Source organism: Denticeps clupeoides, chromosome 5, assembly GCF_900700375.1.
Source record: "Denticeps clupeoides chromosome 5, fDenClu1.1, whole genome shotgun sequence".
NCBI lineage: Eukaryota > Metazoa > Chordata > Actinopteri > Clupeiformes > Denticipitidae > Denticeps > Denticeps clupeoides.
In genome coordinates, this window is record NC_041711.1 from 27,821,160 (window position 1) to 27,841,682 (window position 20,523).

The following is a 20,523-nucleotide window of genomic DNA, read 5'->3' on the forward strand; positions in this document are numbered from 1 at the left end:
GTCTCAAAGTAATTAGGCCAACCCGCAATATTCACAGTGAAAACTAATTTCCCCTAGGAAACATTAAATCATTTATTATTAGTCCTACCTTTAATGCAGCACATACAGACTACAGTGGTTCGTCCAAGCGTATGATGCATTTATAATTTTGAACTACAATTAACAATGAAGACTGTTCATATATATGTTCGTGAAATAAAGGTATGTTCAAGGTAAAATCTGCAGCCCATGTGATGATGATGATGCAGCACAAGAGAGAGATAGTAGTTCCAGCAGAAACGTGGGAAAGTCACACATTTTCATAATATTGGTTTTTGATATACATTTCTAAAGAGCTGCAGTGACCATCCATACACTGATCTGACCATGGGTTATATTATGGGCTGTTTTATGAACAGTAGATAAAATAAACTTACAAACCATATTTTTTCAAATATGGTTATTTTAATATTTTTTTACAAACCAAGTTTTTCAATAAATATTGTTACTGTAATATTCCTTTCTATGCTCCACAGAAGCATACCTTTGAAGATATTAATATTAAACATATTATTATTAAAATATTACATTTTATGCTGAAATTTTATGTAATTGATAATATTTTATAATATTCTCATGGCATATCAGTTGTTCCTTCCCATGAGTTTGGTAAATGATTAACACTGATAGGGAATGCCAGACCACTATGTATATCTATCCCAAGGAACATATAAAAAGGCCGTTAATGCCCGGCACACAGTCTCACCTTGCTTTCTGTGCGACTGTAGAGCAGCCATGAACTCCTTCACTACACTCTGCTTTCTGGCTGCTGTGGCCACAGGACTGTGTGGGGTCAAGGAGAAGTCCTTTTCAATGAAAGCAGGAGTCAAATTCAACAGCAGAGCCTACACCTCCATGCTCACTGCAAACAATGGCGGGGAATTTGGGAACTGGACCTGGCCAGAGATGTGTCCTGACGAATTCTTCGCCGTTGGATTCAGTTTACGGGTAAACACAATAACACCAGATTTTCACTACCCACCATATTGTAATTATTGCAAAACAACTTTCTATTATTAATCTCACCCAAAATAATTCTATAGATATATACTAACAAAGGAGCATGAATGTTTGATTTTGTAGCAAAAAATTGTATTTAAAAAGTCCAGACTCAAGAGCTTGGAATTTGCTTATCAGTGGTTCTGTGCTTCTTAATGTAAATGATTATTCTGTGGTGTATACTTTTGAAGTGTGACATTTATTTAACCTTTTTGCACCTTGTTTAGGTGGAGGGTAACCAGTATGGGCTGGATGACACTGCTCTCAATGGGATTCGCCTCATCTGTGGCAAGAAGGAGGACAGGAGTTTCCTGTACACTGTGGAGTCTCACACGGGATAGTAAGACTGTGAACAACATCTACACACATATGTAAATTGCTATAAATGACAGGAATAATTAATAGTCATAAATATGATGTAATGGCCTGTTTAAGTCAGACTGTAGGGTAAACGTGGCTGGTTTAAAATGTGCAAGTGAACAAAACTCTTATGCGTCAATAAACTAATAAAATGTGATGCATGAGGACAAACAGAAATGCGAAGAACGCAAAACTGTACCTGCTGTGAATGCCCCTTAGATTTGACAATAAGTGGGGTTGGGATTAAGCGTGTGTATGGTTGGTGAACTTCCGTGTGTCTCACAGCTATGGTGAATGGACAGAAACCCAGTGGTGCCCCAGCGGAGTTCTGAAGTCCTTCCAGCTGCGCGTGGAGCCATCCCAGGGCATGTTTGGCGATGACACCTCGGCCAACAACATCAAGTTCCGCTGCAGCAGCAACCCCTCCCTGGAGGGGGTGGGCATGGAATGGGGCGAGTATGGCCACTGGAGCCAGGAGTGCACAGACGGTGGCATCTGTGGCATCGAGACCAAGATGGAAGAGTTCCAGTACGGTCTGGACGACTCCACCCTGAACGATGTCCGCTTCCACTGCTGTTCCAGCTTCCAGCAGTAAACTGCCTGTGAGGTGAGAGGTCAGATTCTGTCCTGTCATCCCAACGACTCGCACGACTAATAGGAATTTCTGTGTGGAAGTATGGGAAATGGGATTAATCCACTCTTTATTCTCCCCCCAGGTTTTTTCTGCTACCCATGTCTTTGATATCCTCTGTACCTTTAAAAAAAAAAAAGCAGATCTGTTGCAAATAATCCATTAGCAAATAAAACTGGCATGTCACCCCACCCTGTGAGATCTTAATGACACTTCAAGGTTCGCTCTGAGTCTGACAAGACAAAACAGCATCCCTGATTATTCTGTCAGAGATAAACAGTAGAGAGCAGCACGACCGTATTTTTTACCACATAACCAGAGGGTTGATCAAAACAAGCCTGAACACAGTGCTGATACAAGCACATTTTTACCTCCTGTAAAGAAGCTAATTAGCAAATGTGTAGATAAAGGTAATTAATTTATCCTTTCTTTAGTGTCTGACACCAGTAGATAACAGGACCAGTGGGAAAACCAGGAGGTAATTGTGTCTTCTAATTGGAGAGTGGATCATCTGCACTGGCACTGGCTGCTTGTCACAAGAGCTTCCGAAGCGCAACCATGGGCACCGCAAGTAATAACCGAGTGGCCAAACATTATCCTCAGAACAGGCCTCTCAGGCCAAATTGCCGTTTAATCACTCAGTGATGACCATTTAGGGCATTTTCTGAAAATCTTAATTGGGCTTAACAAGTCTCATGGTGGAAATATGCCTTGAGCATGGGTAAGGTTGTAATGGCACCTGCTGAATATGGCCTTTAGATGGCACTGTTACTGTTTATATCTAATGGCACATCTGAACGTGGTGTTGAGGGACGCAAGGAAACCTCAAGTACTGTGTCTGGAATTCTGTTTGCTTTTGTGTAGATGAGTTCAGAATCCCTCCCCACATAGAGGTTTCCATATGTCATCATGGGATCTATAGATGTCCTGCTGTGAGGCACCAATGTATTTTTACATTGGTTCTCTGGTTAATTGAGCTGCCATTAGCACTTCCTTTGAGGGACACGGCTGATGAGGTATTTATGCACCTTGTGCTGCTGTTGTGTCTTCCAAAGGGATCACCATAGAAACCATGAGCACCATGACGCTTAGTGTTGCTTTGAGAGGGCTTGAGATTGTCCATGTGACTTGAGAAGCGGCATCTAGAGAACTTGACCCAGTCTGCATCTGCAGAAATGCATCTGAACATTGAACAAAGAGCTTTTACATGGCACATAAAATACATCAGTAAACATCTTTCTCTTATTATTATACATACTTCCTGTATAACACTCATAACAGGTTCATGTCAAGATGCGCATAATCAGAATGTTTTACACAAGATATTAACACTTGAACTACTTATATTTAATATATTTGGTGGTTTTCACATCTGACAAACATACCAACAGGCGTAAGAAAAACACAAATGCAAATAGAATATAAATCATATTTATAATATACAAATTGTACAGATGCCATAAAACATATTAATAATACTTTTCCATACAAACAATGTTTATGCTTTACTATGGCAGGCTGCCATTTAAAACTATGGCTGACAATCAAAAGAAGCAACCTTCAAAATGGAGGAAGTGGTCATGAACACAATCCAAACTCAGGACAACCATTAAATACACATCCAATGCTATTGTCACCTTCAATCGATTCCATCCATTTTACAACAGCAGAAGAAAAAAAAAAACAGGATGTCTGAAGCACATTATTAACTGTCCATTATTAAGAAGAACAACTGCACTGCCACTGCTGAAGATTTCAAGACACATACAGTATGTGGTTACATAAGAGGAGGAAATAGCATATTACATTTGTACATGATAGAGGACAGGATGTTCTACACAGTGGCTGAGCTCTAACATTACTCACAGGTTATCCCACAGCTACCAGGGGCCAAGTAAACACGGTTCTGCATCATTTAGCTGATGGAAGTGCCAGGTCCCAGTTCGTGTTCTCTACCATATTCTCATTTCATTTTGCCCAAGAGAATCTGAGTCTACATGCTTTCCTGACAGCGGAGCATAATTAATCTACAACAAACAATCACAGTGGGGGTTTCTGCTGACCCGACGACCCTATGGAGGGAAACCCAGATGAAGGGAAGGCTTGTTATTCCCTGTATGTTACCTGCGATATTATACACGCCAGTATCATGACCAGAATAAAAGGCCTCACAAGTGGCTCACTTGTTATGAAATTAGTTCTAAATCCACTGCAATATATAATGATATAATGACCACTAACACTTTGCGTTTTGTACAATATTAAATGAAAAAAATTACAACTAGATCTGTAGATGACTAGAACTTTGACATAACAAGAAATTTAAACCTTACAGGAAACAAACAAATCATGATTTACACCAGATCAAAACTGTCAGGATACACAATAGGACTTCAAAGCAACATCAGAAATGACTTGGAAACAGCTTTCATCATTACAAGAGCCTGTGGTATAACATGTGAATTGATCATCATGAAGGGAAAAACATTATACAGCAGCCCAACCCACACTACATTTTCTCAGAGGATATTGGGATCGATTGAAATCAACACCTTCGGCGCAGTAGTCAGGACGTAATCGAGCTTGTGTGAGATGCTTCCATCTGAGCAGGCAGTAGAAAAGTCATTTTGGTCTGAGGCTGACCCCCACCACCTCCCTTCATTAAAGCTGACCACATGGCCACTGAGTCCGTCTCTCCGGCCCTCACTGGGGGTCAGGCGGCCACGTTGGGCTCCACTCAGAAAGCCTGACCCCATCAGCCCCACCTTCAACAGCCACTTTTGGATTTAAGCTCCTAACTCCCTACACTACAATCACATGGTACAACCCTGTATAAATGTACTAGGTTTTGAGTTCACAATATCGTCAGACATTTGAAGGTTAAAAGTTAAATCAGTTTCACATTACCTGTCAAACGGTTGGATAAATGTGATAGAACGAGGTAAACAATGCACATACACATTCTGCCACCCAACGCAGAAATGTTCTCATCCATGGTCACTTGATTCTCTCTGTCAAGTTCTGTCTTTTCTTTGTGGTGCATGTTCTTCTTGTTTTTACCTTAAGGATTTTCTTTCAGCTCTCTCCTGATTCCCATTAGCCAGCTAATAGGCAGTTTCAATAATAATAAAAACATGTTAATTTCTTGTAATTTTCTTTTTGGCAAATATTTCTCAATAAATACTCAAAATCCCACCAGATTTCCTGTTTTGACTGAACAGAAAATGAAGCATGCCAACATTGCTTTGTTGATTTTCTGACATCTTTTGATTGGAACTTTTCCCATAAACCACACCCAGAACATAAACTCATGTTGAAACTCTTCATGTATCAGTTTTCCCCCAGTAGTATTTCATTATTAAGCCTAAACTATTTTCAAAAACAGTGAAATTGACTTCATATTTGGAGAATGTGAGGTTAATACGACCCTGGACATTGAAGATAGTGGTTGATGTGGTTAATGAAAGTGCGACTGCGCCCCACTGATGAACTAGAGCTGTAATAACACCACACAGGATGGTGTACATGAAGGGGAAATGTGAGTCACCAAGTCTGTCTTCACACCCCCCTCCTCTTAGCACATACTCCATATGCTTTAAATATCCAATGGTTCTGCTTCTGTCCTCCCCCTTGCCTGTATAGAATCCTTCTGTAGTGTGAAGAATCGAGTACAGGAAGGGCAGGCTTCGGGCCAGGGGCAGCGGTGAGCCGTGTCTGTCCGAGTCCACTGGAGTGGACCAGTAGGACATGGCCAGAGGCGGTGGTGCTGGTCTAATTCACTCCTTGGATGGGGGTAGGGGGACAGAGGAGCTGCTATTTGCTCCTCTGGTCTGGTGCAAGTGGGTTTTTATTAGTGGGTCAGAACACTCTCCACATGCAGTTCCTGACTGGTCACTGGGGCCTGATCTTGCTTTGCAGATGAGTTGTGTTGGACGGCAACCTCACCATTCTTAGCCCCTGAGCTGAGAAGTCTGTCCTGCTCAGATGCTGTGGCGTCCTCTCCTTCCTTCACCTCGCCATCATCGCCAATCTCAGGCTTTATCCCATTCCCATCTCGGTCTTCCTCAGCATCTGACCTCATTTCACCACTCTTCTGCTCCTCTTTCACATCGGCCTCTGCTTTCTGATCTTCATGCTCTGTCCTGATCTCGTCCACACCATCCCCCCATTTGTTATCCTCCTCTTCATTGTTTGCTGTTGCGGTGCTATCATTCTGTCCAGGAGTGACCTCTGGGACCTCGGAGTCTGGGATCTCCGTTCTGTTATTCACTCCCATGCTTTCTTCTTTGGATGTCTTTTCTAATCCGTCACCGATCTTTTGGTCGTCCAGCTCGTTCTCAGCCTGGGGGGAGTTTTTCTTCTTTTTGCCCTTTGGTGCATCTTTGACTGAATTCTTGCTGGACTTGTTTCTTGTCTTGAAGATGAGGTTCTGAAACACATGATGATTTCATGAGGACTCACAGAATTCAAGCTCTTAGCGTTAAGGCCTCAGAAAATGAGAATGGCAGAAGAAAAACTTCATTATTGAAATGAGCCAAGGGACTGAGGAAATTATGAGGGATAAAACAGGGCTTTATTCACTGAGACTGTTCTCAAGAGTCACTACAAGAAAAAAAACAGTCTGGCAGTAAGACAATCTAAACAATGCAGTGTGCCGTTTGGAAAGAGCCACACCTGAGCCATGTTTGAATTTCCCACAGAAGGCCACAGGGCACGGCGAGTTAAGTCTCAGTCTGAGCAGGGCTAGGCTCTGAAAGCTTTATCGGTCTGGTATCTGCTTACAAAGGAATATTGTAATTTATATTTGCCTCACAGAGAAATTGAGTGTTTTGAGTTAATACAAGGTCATAAAAAAACCCCACACACACCTATCAAAACATTAAAACCACCGGCCTAGTGTTCTACAGCTAAGATACGTTGAGACATGGACTCCAACAAATAGCAACAAATACTGTAAATGATCTTGTGGTGATTATATAATAATTAATGTATATTATATTATATAAGAAGTAGCAGAAGGGTATGAAATCATTTTGAGATGGAAAAGTAGGTTGCTTGAGAGATGTCTATCAAAACATTGATCAGAGCATCACACAGTCCCATTTGGCTTGACTTCCTGTGCAGCATTATTAGTTCTGCCTCCGCTGAGCTGTGGACGTGTGTGGGCCACAAAATGGAGGATCTGTGTAAAGATGTGGGAAATGGGTCTGGAGAGAGATCTGTATGTTTGTCTGCTGGCAAACACGAGCAATTCCAGGGCTGTGAGAAGGAGTGTGAAGGAGAGGGCTTATGAGTGCCATGAGCGACAGAGAGGGATAAGGAGCCACGTACCTTAGAGTCTCTCTTCTTGCGGGGCAGGACGGGTCGCTGCAGGAAAACGATTTGCTTCGTGGACAGACTTCCATCACTGAGCGCCACAGAACAATGGTATAAAACAGAAAAAAAATTGGAATAAGGAACCTTGAAGCCAGAGGAACCTCTGAGGAACCTGTTTACGTTCAATCCTGTCAGCCACTAGGGGGCGCAGTTAGCTTGTCAGTCTGTGAACAGTAAGCTGCCCTGCTTGTTTACCCATTGTATTATGTGGCAAACATTTAGTTCACATTCATCACAGCGCCCCGAACGAACAAAAACATCTGCACTCTGAGACCGGATTACCATGATGTGGGAATGAACGTATGTGAGAAGATGGCCAGAGGTGCACCAAGCAATAAACAAACATCAGTGCTGGTGGGATTTTTACAGTAGTGAGATGACCTTTTCTCTCTCTACTGTCTTCCTTCCTCTGGTAAACTGAGGTCTTGGGAAAACTGGGAACAATGGATAGCTGTGGTGTTTCCTCTCTCTCTCTCTCTCTCTCTCTCTCGCTTCTATCCTGTGTCATCTTTTGTGGATTCTCAAGAGTATGAGAGTGAAGTCCACTTCCAGCTCAGAAAAAAAAACAACTCCATATATGTCAAAGTTGTGTTAAAAGGTAGATAAACTACACAGATACTTCAAACGAAGAGCTCAGGCCTCAGAGGGAAAACCACGTTCCTCTTCTCCTCTTCTCTTCGTCTCTCTTCCCGCCTGCCCTATCTTCTCCGTCCTTGATCCCTTACCAGAGGTTCACTGGCAGAGTCCTAATCTCCAAGCTGAGAAGTTATAAACTGCAGAGCTCACAACAAATCTCAGGCTCCGCGTCAGACAGGCTCGGAGATTTCTAGCTCGGGCTTATGAACCGGGCAGAACATCACCCCGTCTGTGCTGCTCTCCCAGTTCACCCGATTTCACAACCAAGTGCTGCATATTTAGCTTCATTACAGTTAAAGGCTCTTGGCTCTACAGCAGCCCCAGACTGGTGCCACAGACACAAGCACTTTAGTGCAAAGAGTGGTTTTATTGTGGTCGTCGGAGGTATCAAACTGTACACTATAAATAGTTATGTTTACATTTACATACTTCCTTACAACCAAATACATAAATAAAATATGCAGTATAATGTATTGCAGTGTATAGCACTCTTTGCATGCAGTTTTTGCTTTTAATTCTGCTGTTCACTTTTATGTTTCAATGAATTAATGGAAACTGCTGGTCTAATGGGAACTTTGACTGTATTGCAAAAAATATATTTATACACAAATATAACAAAAACAGAATATGCAGAAAAGTAAATCTTTAGTCATTCCCAAAAATCAATAACAAAAAAAGTACAGAATTAAATACACATTCTTGTAAATAGGTTGCTACCTTTCATGTTGCGGACCGAAATGCAAATGCTGTGTTATATCTAGGGCAGCGCTCTGATGAATTAGCCATATTGCCTGTGTCATGTGGCATTTCTATAAGATTAAAATAGACCTGCAATTAATCAGCAATGCCGTGGAGCGATCCCGCGGCTGACATATGAGGGAAGGGGAAACACAAGCAAGCAATCACATGGGAAGCAGCTCACGCTGGGTCTGGACAGGTGGGCACAGACAGGAGCTACCAATCTTACGTTATCAGCAAACATCCGTTAGATTCCCGCGGAGCACGGACCTTCTCAAAGACCTGCAGCCCTGCTCCACCAGCAGCCCAGCCGCGCGAGTGAACCCCCTTCATCCAGGCCTCACCGCTCCCCACCACCACACACAGTAAAATGAAAACCTCGCTCTCCTGATTATCGAGGAGTTCAATGAGCTTTTAAAACATTTAACAACTTTAAATGAGCTTTAGAAATGAATCGAGAACCACAGCCCTGTGTATTAAATACACACAGACATGCACAGACAGACCCCCTTATGGGGCATATCTGCTTCTTGGACATACTATAGAGGTTGCCTGCAGCCCACCTGCCAATATTTATTAGAAAGTCAGTAATGAGCAGTCAATTTCGGACCACCGAGGCTGGATAAAGTGACAGTGTCACAGCAGAAATAACGTGGTCAGAGGTGACAAGGTAGCTGACGGGGTCTGTAGTTTACCTGTTTGTCTTGGTGATGGGAGTTGGCAGGACGCAGGTGAGTCTCCACCCGTACATGGCCAGCGACTGCAGCAGAGGAATGTAGTCGGTCTTTACCTGCACCCCCTGCAGAAGACGAAAAAACTCATTTGAGGATAGAAAACAATTGATTTATCCAACTCAGGGCCCGTCTGTACATCATTTGTAGGTATAAAGCATGCATGCTGTAAGCAACAACAGATTAATGGTGCTTATTTGGGCAGCCCTTTGGATGTCTGTTGAAGGAATTTTTGAGGTCTGGAGCCTGCTGAGCTCTGTGGTTGTAGAAGAGGATGTGCACGTAGCTTATCACACCAGCACCCAACAGGAAGCCAGTGCGGCTCCGCATCCTGCGCCTAGACGGAAACCGTGTCGCGTGTCGAGCCAGGGCCCAACCGACCACATGCACACATCAACACAGGCAGCTGCAGTAGATGTGAGTGTGCACTGTTTTGTCTGGCGGTGCCCTGCCACTGGGTGCGTGTTTGGGATTTCACCATCTGCTTCTTCAGCCGGGTGGGTGCGGCTCCTTGGTTGGGACTGAGTGGCTTAAGGACGGCAGGGGTAAAAGGGCAGGCGTGGCTTTGTTCAAGCTGCATGGTTATTTAGATTGGCCTGGACTGGGCCAGCCTCCCCGGGGGAAATGCAGAAATGCACAGAGAGGTTTATATTGGAAACCTGCCCAGAACTGGAATCTCTCGCATTTTTTACAGGATCCTTAAAAGCAGGAGGGAATTGAGAAATAATGTTGGTTAATGTTGTTTTACTTCATTTTGGATTTGTGCAAGCTCTCTGCATCCCTTGAACCTGTATCACTATGATCTTCAAAGTCACCACCCTGCCCTTGATAGTTACATATCACATCACAGTTATTAATGCTAAAATATATATATTTATAAAACTGTAAATACAAGAAGTGTATTTACAGCAATTATAGTCTATTATCACAATTTGCCAGGTTACTGCAATTTCTTACTTTTTAGCTGTTAACATGAATGTATTTAATAGTGCTTTATTCAGCATTTATCAATAGCCTGATACATGCTGTAAATGTAAGTGCTTTAGTTTAGCTTTAGTGTAGCAACTTTTGATCAAAGTAAAGTACTTTTTAGAATTGTTATAATGATTTGTTGCCCAATGAAATTTTATTACTAAAATGGTTAAATGCATTACAAGCGATCTCTTAGTATAACCGGTTCAGACAGATTTCTGTAAAAATAATTTTGATTGAATGCATTGACGAGACATGTCTATGCGTAAAGCCTTCTAAATTGTCCAAAGGGCACAAAGAATTGATGTCTCTGGCCTTTACGCCCCTCAGAAAAATGAATTGTGAGTGTGTCCGTACCAAGCCTGTGTGTCCGTACCAAGCGCACTGAGGCTGTAGCTTCATCACGACTTGTTTTATGTAATAAAGCCATCAAGTGCGTCCTGGAGGTCTGTATGTGGAGCTCTGCGTTGCTGTGGAGAATCTGGGTCACCAGTGTTTCTCACCTCTGTGTAAACCATCGCCGACGGACACGTTTTAATGATCTGCCTTCGTTTTTTGCGTCGGACATGACAGACCTGACCTTCAGAGTGTGCTGTCTTTGTCCTATACAAGAGCTGGAGAGGTAGAGAGAGAGAGAGACACCTCCAGATCAACACTGCAACATTAAAAACATCCTCAAAGAGGCCGATAGAAGTCATTTTGGCGTCACGTCCTTCACCTTAAAGAAAGAAAGTCCAGATGCCATGACTCAACTTTCAGACGTCCTTTGAATGAACCTTACTTCAGAAATTCTACACTGGGATCTTAATATGTTAATTCTAATCTTGTTTTAGTCAAAATTGGGTTTTGGGGGGCTGGGCACTGGTGTGTTTTTTTCCCATAGTCATCAAAGTCCCATCCTGCACATGGCTGTTTTGTAGGAACCATGTTGCGTGATAAACAATTTCATCTCGTCTCACCGCCTGGTACACGGAGGGTGCTGGAATACAGAGTGTTTCTGCTCAGTGTCTGCAGTGGCAGCATTTGGTTCAATATGCATTCCACAAACATGAGGGAAAAGCGTAGCGCTGATTAGAGAAAAGATCATCCAGACATTAGGGCCGGGCGCTGCCAAACGTGGGAAGGAGAAGAAATGACATACACGTGCTTGTCTGAAGCAGATGGGAGACACAAGAGTCATATTTGTTTCAAAACACTGAAAAGAGAGAACAGCGTAACCGATGGTTTGAGTTTGGGAAAATGTGGTTTTAAGAAGCCAAAGGCAGACACATAATTCTCTGATACAAAGTGGATTTGTTCCAAAGATATCTCCGGGCCATGCATCGACTGTTTAGTAGCAAACAATGTGCTCCAGAAAGTGCCTGGCAAGATGAGCTGCCATGTCTGTGGCTGTTTCGATTTCATACAAAAGGAATTGTTACTCAGCGGCGTTCACACTTACTTGCCACACATGCTATTAGCTCTGGTTTCCATGAAGACGTTATTCCAGAAACAAACCAAAAAAAAGACTAGTGATAATACTAATATTTACAAAGTACATCATCACCTCACTGTTTAAACAGCAGCCATAAATTCTTCATGTCCATGTCACGGTTCGGGGTGCAAAGGGGAAGGAGTAGCAGAACTGGGACATATATATGGAAAAGGGGTATTAGTAAACATAACACAAAGAGGCATGATGGCCAAAAAACCCTGCCTCTGTCCTTATCTGTGCATTCTAGGGCAGTGGTGGCCTAGTGATTAAGGAAGCGACCCTGTAATCAGAAGGATGCCGGTTCGAATCCCGATCTGCCAAGGTGCCACTGAGCAAAGCACCGTCCCCGCTCCGTGGGCGCCTGTCACTAAGGGTGATGGTTAAAAGCAGAGGACACATTTCGTTGTGTGCGCCGTGTGCTGTGCTGCAGTGTATCACAATGACAATCACTTCACTTGTCTAAATGAAAGCATTAATCGCTGGCCTTGATATTAGTACTTAACGTGTTAAAACAAATGAATGCAATTAACACATTCACATTTTGTTTACTTCCTATGTGGGTCTGACCTTTGACATGGATGCAAAATTCATTGTTGCCAGAGGCAATCCCTACATAAAGTTTTGGGGTTGATTCAGATGAATTTTGGGGTTGATTCAGATGACAACTTTTTCTTTTGAATTTTTAATTTTTTCAAAAAGAGTTTGTGGTTTTTGGGAGAGAATTGTCTCAATCTGTTGCAATTTTACAAATAAAAAAAAGGTTATTTGCATCAAATTATATTTCCATTTCAATTAGAGCAGGATGAATGTTTTAATGACAAAATGACCAGATCATCTTTCTCTTTGTGTCTGTCATTACTTGTGATTGACTGCCCACTATATATGACCTTCCCATTGTTTCCTGTATTCAGATTCAGATTCAGCCCCCTGTTTGCTCTACAGATTTTCCTCATGCCACATCATAAAATGCAATGTTATACATGACAGTGCATTACCAAATAATTCTACATTCATGAAACTAATCCTTTCTGCAAAACCACCCCCTACCAAATCAACATGTACATAGTTATTTCCCCTTGTTGAATGTAGTCAGTACTGTAGTACACAAAGATTTGTCACTCTGGGGTCCTTGGTCTGTTCTTGACTCCATTTGGACAGCATGATGGCTGAGCGGTTAGCACTGCTGCTGGGTTTAATTCCCTGAGCTCCCTGCGTGGGGTCTGCATGCTCGACCAGCGTTTGCTTGGTTTTCTACAGATTCTCTCTTTCCTTCCACAGACCAACGACATGCAGGTTCGGCTAAACTGGTGATTCTGAATGGGCAAGTGTGTGTGTGTGTGAGAAGGGGGGTGTTGTGGTATTCCCTCTGTGATAGACTGGGTTCCGTGTCCTGGGGATCTTCCTGGCTGGGCTGTGAAATTATGTTAACAAGGGTGAGCTAGAAAATTCATCTGAAATGTGTTTTATGAGCCACTATCAAATGCTGTTTTGATGCAGCAAACATTTGCGAGCAGCTTTAGTTCTCCAGGGGGGTTGCAGGCTCAGTAATGTTGGATCAGAGAGACAATAAGGACAGAGAGCTATCATAAAGAAATGGCTCTTCTCATCGAGGAACTGCTAGGATGCCTCTAAGGTCTCAGCACTGCTCCGTCCGGCCGGCTGAGTGAGGGGGTGCTCGCTTAAATGATGCTGTGCAATGGAGCAGCTAATTACTATGGGGGTATTTAAGAAACTAATTAGTTCACATATGGTGATCAAAACCCCATGGACACTGAAGTGCTGGAAGTCTTTGTGAAGAAATCACTTCTTATTATCTTTTGCAGTTTAATTAATTAATTAATTGATTGATCCATTCATTCATTTATTTGGTTTGTGAGAGAAGTAAGACTAGATTTCAATATTAATCTTTATATTGATTGCTGCTGTTAAAGTTATGGAAAGTTATGTGGAAGGTATCTTAATAGAAATTATGAGAAAGTGTGTAAAACAGTGCACACGAACCGTATAATTATACAAAACAAAACAAGCATTTAGGTTATATCAGCATACAGACACATTCAAATGGATGAGAATGTGTTCCTAATCACATATTGGTATTTTATACCATGTAGCCTTCGGGGGCAGTGGAGCTGAACCCAGAATAGAAATGTCCTGCTGTTCCGAGCTGGAATATGAAACAGGGCTGCTCTGCATGTCAGGGTGGGGTTTTTGTTGTGGAGGCTGTTGTGGGGAGGACTCACTGAGAAACACAATGAATCACACAGACGGCTGAGGGCCCTGGGGTTAAGGAACTCAAAACTCGATTACCGTGATACCATCAGAATACACACTGATAACCACCATGAAGCTGCCTGACGTGCACGTGTGTGCGCACTCACACGCACACACACGCACACACACACACACACGCACACACACACCCACACACACACACACACAAAAACGGAGGGATTGAACCATGGCAAACTCAAAGAGAATCAATACTAAACTCGCACGTATCTGATGAGAACAAAATGCGACTGCATCTCCCTGCTGAAAGGATCTTATTTACAGTCAATGGAACAGAGCATTCACTGATATGATTGGTGATTGGCTGCCTCGTTTGGATTTATTTCTGTGGATGTGTGTGTTTGTCTGCCTGTGTGGAGTGGGGTCGTGGTCAAATGCTCCAGGTGTTCTCATGTGTGGTTTATTGAAGGACACGTGAAAGGGAGCAACTCACATCAATGACTGTCCACTGTTCCACCACGATGGCGTCGTAGGCCGTGGCAGAGTCTCCCTCCCTGCCTTCCTGGAAGATGAAGACGCTCTCCACCGCCTGCTGCGCCAACTCTGCAGAGAGAACACAGGGCTTCATGTGAACCGGAGTCGGGCCTGAGGCTGGAGAACCCCAGCAAGGTTGATGTGAGCTGCCCAACCGCCCCCTGCGTGGATCATGCATCACAAAACAGACATTTTACGGAAGTACAACGGACACTCGTGGGTATGAAATAAAGCGAGGAGCCAAATGAAAGGGAGACGAAGGCACAAGAGATGAATAAAGAAAGAAGAGAGCGGGAGCATTTAGAATTGTGCCTTTGAACCACCATCGTATCGTTTCCCTCCCAACAAAGAGCATCGCAGCTCTGCGAAGCAAAGCGGCAATAAAGCCGCCTGAAGCGCGTGACACCCACCACGCGCTCTCTTCCGCAGTCCCTCCTTTTAAGTGTGAACTTAATATGTCAGGATAATAAGCCTTACTGGGCTCCGAGGAAAGAGAGAATAGCGAGAGTGTCTGAGGATGCTGCCCCCGCCCACCGTACCCCGGACCCCCCGCCACCCCAAACGCTATCCGTTCCCTGTTATTCCGCCGCGTGTGTCCTCTCTCGGCCCGAGCGCTTTCTCATTACTCCTCCTCCATTTACACTCTAATGCTGTTTGTGCAGGCCATGTCTGCTCACCGAGACACTCCAGATTTCATTACTGCAACTAAAGGACGGCCCGCGGCTGCTGGCCTGCGGCAGACCCCCATTCTCCCAATCAGAAAAAAAAAAAAAAACCCATTTAAGGGCCGGCTCACTCAATTGAAGACATCTCTCGCTCTTCCTCCCCAAACGGCGGCGCATTGTTCTCGCCACCGTGCATCAGACGCTCTGCCAGGGCCACTGTAATTGGAAAGTTCTCCCTCAGACGGCTTTGCCTGGCCGCTCTCGGGTGAAAGGGCCGCTTGGGCAGGTGAGAGGCCGCGCCGGCTCTTTGGCCAGAACCCTGCCTGGTGGACGCCGCTGCAGGGTAGACCCCGGATGATTTAAACATGCGGGCCTGCTCGGGCCGGCTGAGCGGAGGCTGATGTATTTTTAACCGGGGCGGGCAGGTCGAGGGAGAGCGGAGGCACTAATGGGCACCGTTCGAAAGAGACACTTCCAGTCAGCAGGCTGCGGCGTCACACGAAGGAGCCAGATACGGCACCTGCAGTTGCCAGGCAGTTTTCCGGTGGTCAGGGGAGAGAGAGCGCCAGCCCAGAGGAGCGTACACACACAGATCAACACTGATAAAAGCAGACACACACACAAAAACCCACACCACACCCACGCACAAATAGAGCCATCCACTAGGGAACATTCATGACCAATTTTCTTTTGTACCTCTCCAAAAGCGGGTCAAGGTATCTCCAAAAAGGGGGGGAAATCCCTTTCTGAGGATAATATTGCGTTATTGGAATTTCATATTCCAGGGACGGCTGGTTGCACCGGGGCTGAATACAGAGAACGGCGCATGAATAGTCATGCATATGAATGTTTCACAGCTGTGGTTATGAATCATATTCTGAGGAAGGGGAGTTTGTCGTGGCAAAAAGCTGACAAAGGGAACCTTTTAGTCCAGTGAGCTGGACCTGTCGTGTACCGGGGAGGGGGCAGCGCGTCTCAGGAGAGGAGAGCCCCGTCTGTGCCGGATGAGGTGGCGGAAGAGACGGCCGCTGCCTGAATCTTTAATGGCGGTCTAGTGATGGTGTGGTAGGCACTTGAGGCGGCCTGTCTGTCTATCAAGAAAACGGCGTACTCTCGGCCGCACGCCATGCCGCACCACCAGGGTATTAAATATGACTTTACTTCCTCACTCAATCTCTCTTGCTTTTTTCGTTCTCACCATGGAAACCTAACCCGTCCTGTTATTGTTTCTGTCCCCAAAGAATGACCTCGCCTGTCAAAAAAAAAAATAAAACCAAAAAGAAAACTATACGCACGTCCACCTCTTGACAGTGATCTGTTTAGGACCAAAAGGCAACAAACAGCATAGAGGAAATGCAATCAGAAAGCCAGCACTGAGGATAAACACACACATGATTCATTTTACCTGAAAACTAATAATCTGGGTGCAGAAGGAGGAAAGGACCAGCAAAAAGAACACATTCTGCCACAGTCTAGTCACTGAAAACTGTGTCTAATCAGCCACACATTAACAGGGCCCCGCTACTGTCTTTACAGTACCAAGTAACAATAGCAAGTCACATTTAACTAAATGTTTTTATTTAGCATGCATATGCATGTGGCGCTTGGGTGCATGTTATTAACTTCATGAAATGACATTTATAAACAAGGCACTGTAATGTAAAATGCCAACTTTTTTCATATGGGGTTTATGATAGAGAACAAATCTTGATTCTATATTCTTATGAAAATTTCCCACTTGTGGGAAGAATGAAGGATTATCTTATTAAAACCATGTCCGAACATGAGATGTTGGGCCCCATTTTCATAATATAATATCAAGGATGTCTTCAGGATCAGGTGCTGTAAAAAACCTAATACAATAAATGACTTGTTATCTGTATGTTGGATATAATAATTGAACCACCTGCTCAACGCTATTTGTTGGTGTGTAATTGACACCAAGAAGATGACCTTTAAGTTAGATTAGCAGCAACACACTGTAATGACTGACATCTATCAGCAATCATACTTCCTCATTCTGCACAATTTAAACCTGTCAATTCGTCACACACCCAAATGTTGTGAAAGGTCCAGAATCTTCCCTTCCTCCCTTGTTTTTTTTGCTTATGATAAACCTTGTGCGTGGGGCAGTCCGTGGACATGATAAATGCGATCTCTCTGGTAGCCATCTCAAGACGACACGTAGATAGATGACCATGTCTTTCATGAACACCCACTACGGTTTATATCCTGTTTTATCATGCGTGGAACTGAAATGATTATGCTTTTGAAAATTACTGCATTACTTTGGAACCCTTCAAATTACTTCCAACTCACATTTTTGGTCATCAAAATCTACAACCAGCCTTGTGGAAACTATAAAACTGTAAAAGAAGAACTTGATTTTGGCCTCATCAAACTGCCTTCATTGCGGATATAAACAAACAGAAGCCACCCCGAGTTTAGGGAAGCAGAACACAGCGGGGCGGATCATTGATCTTCTGAGTGTCATTATCTTGTTCACTCATTTTAAGTGACAGCCTTTTGGCGCTCAGGCGGTTTATTGCTTGTCTGACAGTCAAGTCTGGCCTTGATGTTTATCGGAGGGCAGTCTTCTTGAGGAGATGCAGCTCCTAATGAATTCAGGAATCTCAGCACTCGAGAAGATGCTAAATTTGGCTGATGGCGGCCACGGGTTCACACTGCTTGTTAAAATATCTCTTCCTTCTGGCAATTAGAGGCCAGCAGGGGAAAAAAGGTCCACAAGCATCGAGCGCGTTTGATCCCTTTTCATGAAGAAACTCCGGAAGGGCCTTCCAAGCCTTTTTTTTTTTGTTTTAAAGAAATTATATTTCATTTCATCTGAGTCTAGAACACTTGATGGAGAAGCAGACAATCAATTTCGTTTTTTTATGTAGGGTAATTCCAAAGCAATTTTCTCATAGGTGCAGCCTGATGAAAATTGAGATAAATGTGTAATTTGCGAGATGTGTAATTTCTGTCCTGTTTTGATGAGAATAAATTGTAGCCGCTGCTCTGTGCATTGGAAGCTCATTTCATAATGCATTACAATGACATGCTTCGTTATTAAATTTCCAGATGTAAAATATGCAATGAGACAGTAATTTGATATCAGGTTAATTACATGTGTTTGAGAATCGCTGATGCATTCATTTTGAGAGATTAATGAATCATGACACAGACTTATATAGGAACCAGGCAACAGGATGAAAGCTTTTGCCCGAGGACATCGCTGGAGCTCCTAATCTCTGATTTAAAGTGCAATCACCCCCCTCAGAGCCTGTTGCAGCGAAACGTCAGTTAGCGACAGTCAGGCGCTTGACACCTCGGTGTCGTAACATCGCTCGAGCATGGCTTTACCTGTGAGCTGCTTCTGTGTCACGGCGTTCAAAAGCACTCGGGGGAGTAGTGTCTGCTCAGGAAAGCTGCAATGCTTTACGGGTGTCAGAGGCAAAGTGGTGCTGAGTGCTCACCGGTGTCACTCCCCAGGTGGAAGTAGCCGTCGACGAGCGAGGCGCCGTTGTTGAAGTGCTGGGTCATGTGATCGAGCCAGTTGGCCTCCACACTGCGGGTCCCGTCATCGTGGGGCTGGACCTTCAGAGGCACTTTGACGGTGTAGTATTTCAGCAGGCCCTCCCGACTGCAGGGATGGTTGTAGAGCGCGAAGAGCTCCACTCCTGAGGACAGAAGCGTCATCAATCGTCATCACAACCTTTCTAGTTTAAGGCCCACCTAAACACCGTTGTGATGAGTCAGGCCCATTACAAAAGATCACCAATTGTTTTGGCTAATCTGTTTTATGATAATCAAATAATGTATTGATCATATGCTGTATTCTAGTGTATTAATGAGGGGATAAAATAGTTAATAAAGGTTTTAATTAAGGTAGCTTTAAAGTGACAGACAAATTGTTGCAGATAAAATTCCTCTATACATGTACGCAAATATTCCATCATTAATGGCCATTTCAACATATCAGTCATTTACAACATGAAGAATGTCTGGACAGGAGTTCTCCCAACATACAATGCATCCGGAAAGTATTCACAGCACATAACATCTTCCACAGTCTGCTATGTTAAAGCCTTATTACAAAATGGTTTAAATGTATTTTTTCCTCAGAATTCTACACACAACACCCCATAATAAATAAAAAAAAGAGAGAAAATCAAATGTACATAAATATTCACAGCCTTTGATAATTACTTAATGTACCTTTGGCAGCAATTACAGCCTCGAGTCTATTTGAATATGATACCACAAGCTTGGCACATCCATCCTTGGCCAGTTTCAGCCATTCCTCTTTAGGGTCGTTGTCCTGCTGAAAGATGAACAGTCACCCCATTCTGAGTACAAGAGCGCTCTGGAGGAGGTTTTCTTCCATGATGTCTCTGTTTGTTGCTGCAGTCATCATTCCCTGTATCCCGACTAGTCTCCCAGTTCCTCCCATGATGCTGCCACCACCATGCTTCACTGTAGGGACAATTGGCCTGGTGATGAGTGCTGCCTGGTTTCCTCCTATGATCATTCCTGGGATTCACACCAAGGAGTTGCAATGAGCCTTTTACTAAGGAGTGGCTTCATTCTGGCCACTCTACCACACAGGCCTGACTGGTGGATTGCTGCGGAGATGATAGTCCTTCAAGAAGGTTATCCTCTGTCCACAGAGGACCTCTGAAGCTGTGACAGAGTAACCATTGGGTCCTTAGTCACCTCCCTGACTCTCTCCTGATCGCTCAAGTTTAGGTGGGTGGCCAGCACTGGTTGTTTTGATCTTCTTCCACTTACGAATGATGGAGGCCACTGTGCTCATTCAAAGCAAGGGACCTTCAAAGCAGCAAAAAACATTCTGTAACCTTCCCCAGACATGTTCCTCGAGACAATCCTGTCTTGGAGGTCTACAGACAATTACTTTGACTTAATGCTAGGTTTGTGCTCTGACATGAACTGTCAACTGTGGGACTTTATACAGACAGGTGTGTCTTTCCAAATCAGGTCCAATCAACTGTTATGTTCCACAGGTGGACAGCAGAAACATCTCAATGATGATCAGGGGAAACAGAGGCAACTGAGATTCCTGGCAATGGCTGTGAATTATTTCTCTTTTTTTAAGTATAACTTTAAGTATATTTTAAG

At 43.7% G+C, this 20,523-nt stretch overlaps 2 protein-coding genes across 4 annotated transcripts in view; one reads left to right on the forward strand and one right to left on the reverse strand.

Annotated features, from left to right (window-relative positions):
• The first annotated feature begins 774 nt into the window (after positions 1-774).
• Positions 775-1,993, forward strand: LOC114789941 (vitelline membrane outer layer protein 1 homolog). The gene is made up of 3 exons (XM_028979425.1): positions 775-987; positions 1,266-1,378; positions 1,684-1,993. Exons 1-3 carry the CDS (start codon positions 775-777, stop codon positions 1,991-1,993), a joined length of 636 nt encoding a protein of 211 aa, XP_028835258.1.
• Positions 1,994-3,444: 1,451 nt separating this feature from the next.
• Positions 3,445-20,523, reverse strand: part of rftn1b (raftlin, lipid raft linker 1b) — a 45,855-nt gene continuing 28,776 nt past the window's right edge. For all 3 annotated transcript variants that reach the window (XM_028981035.1, XM_028981033.1, XM_028981034.1), the window contains 5 exons: positions 18,861-19,064; positions 14,679-14,788; positions 9,475-9,578; positions 7,361-7,436; positions 3,445-6,458 (listed from right to left, as the gene is read on the reverse strand). In XM_028981035.1, the coding sequence (XP_028836868.1) occupies positions 5,880-6,458; positions 7,361-7,436; positions 9,475-9,578; positions 14,679-14,788; positions 18,861-19,064 (1,073 nt within the window). In that variant the 3' untranslated portion in view covers positions 3,445-5,879. The remainder of the gene's footprint in view (positions 6,459-7,360; positions 7,437-9,474; positions 9,579-14,678; positions 14,789-18,860; positions 19,065-20,523) is intronic.

What these genes read in the sequence shown, in the direction of transcription:
- LOC114789941 (XM_028979425.1), top strand. Translation starts at nt 775, where the DNA reads ATGAACTCCTTCACTACACTCTGCTTTCTGGCTGCTGTGGCCACAGGA. An exon ending in CCGTTGGATTCAGTTTACGG is followed by an intron (nt 988 to 1,265) that starts GTAAACACAATA and finishes CACCTTGTTTAG; the next exon opens with GTGGAGGGTAACCAGTATGG. An exon ending in GTGGAGTCTCACACGGGATA is followed by an intron (nt 1,379 to 1,683) that starts GTAAGACTGTGA and finishes TGTGTCTCACAG; the next exon opens with CTATGGTGAATGGACAGAAA.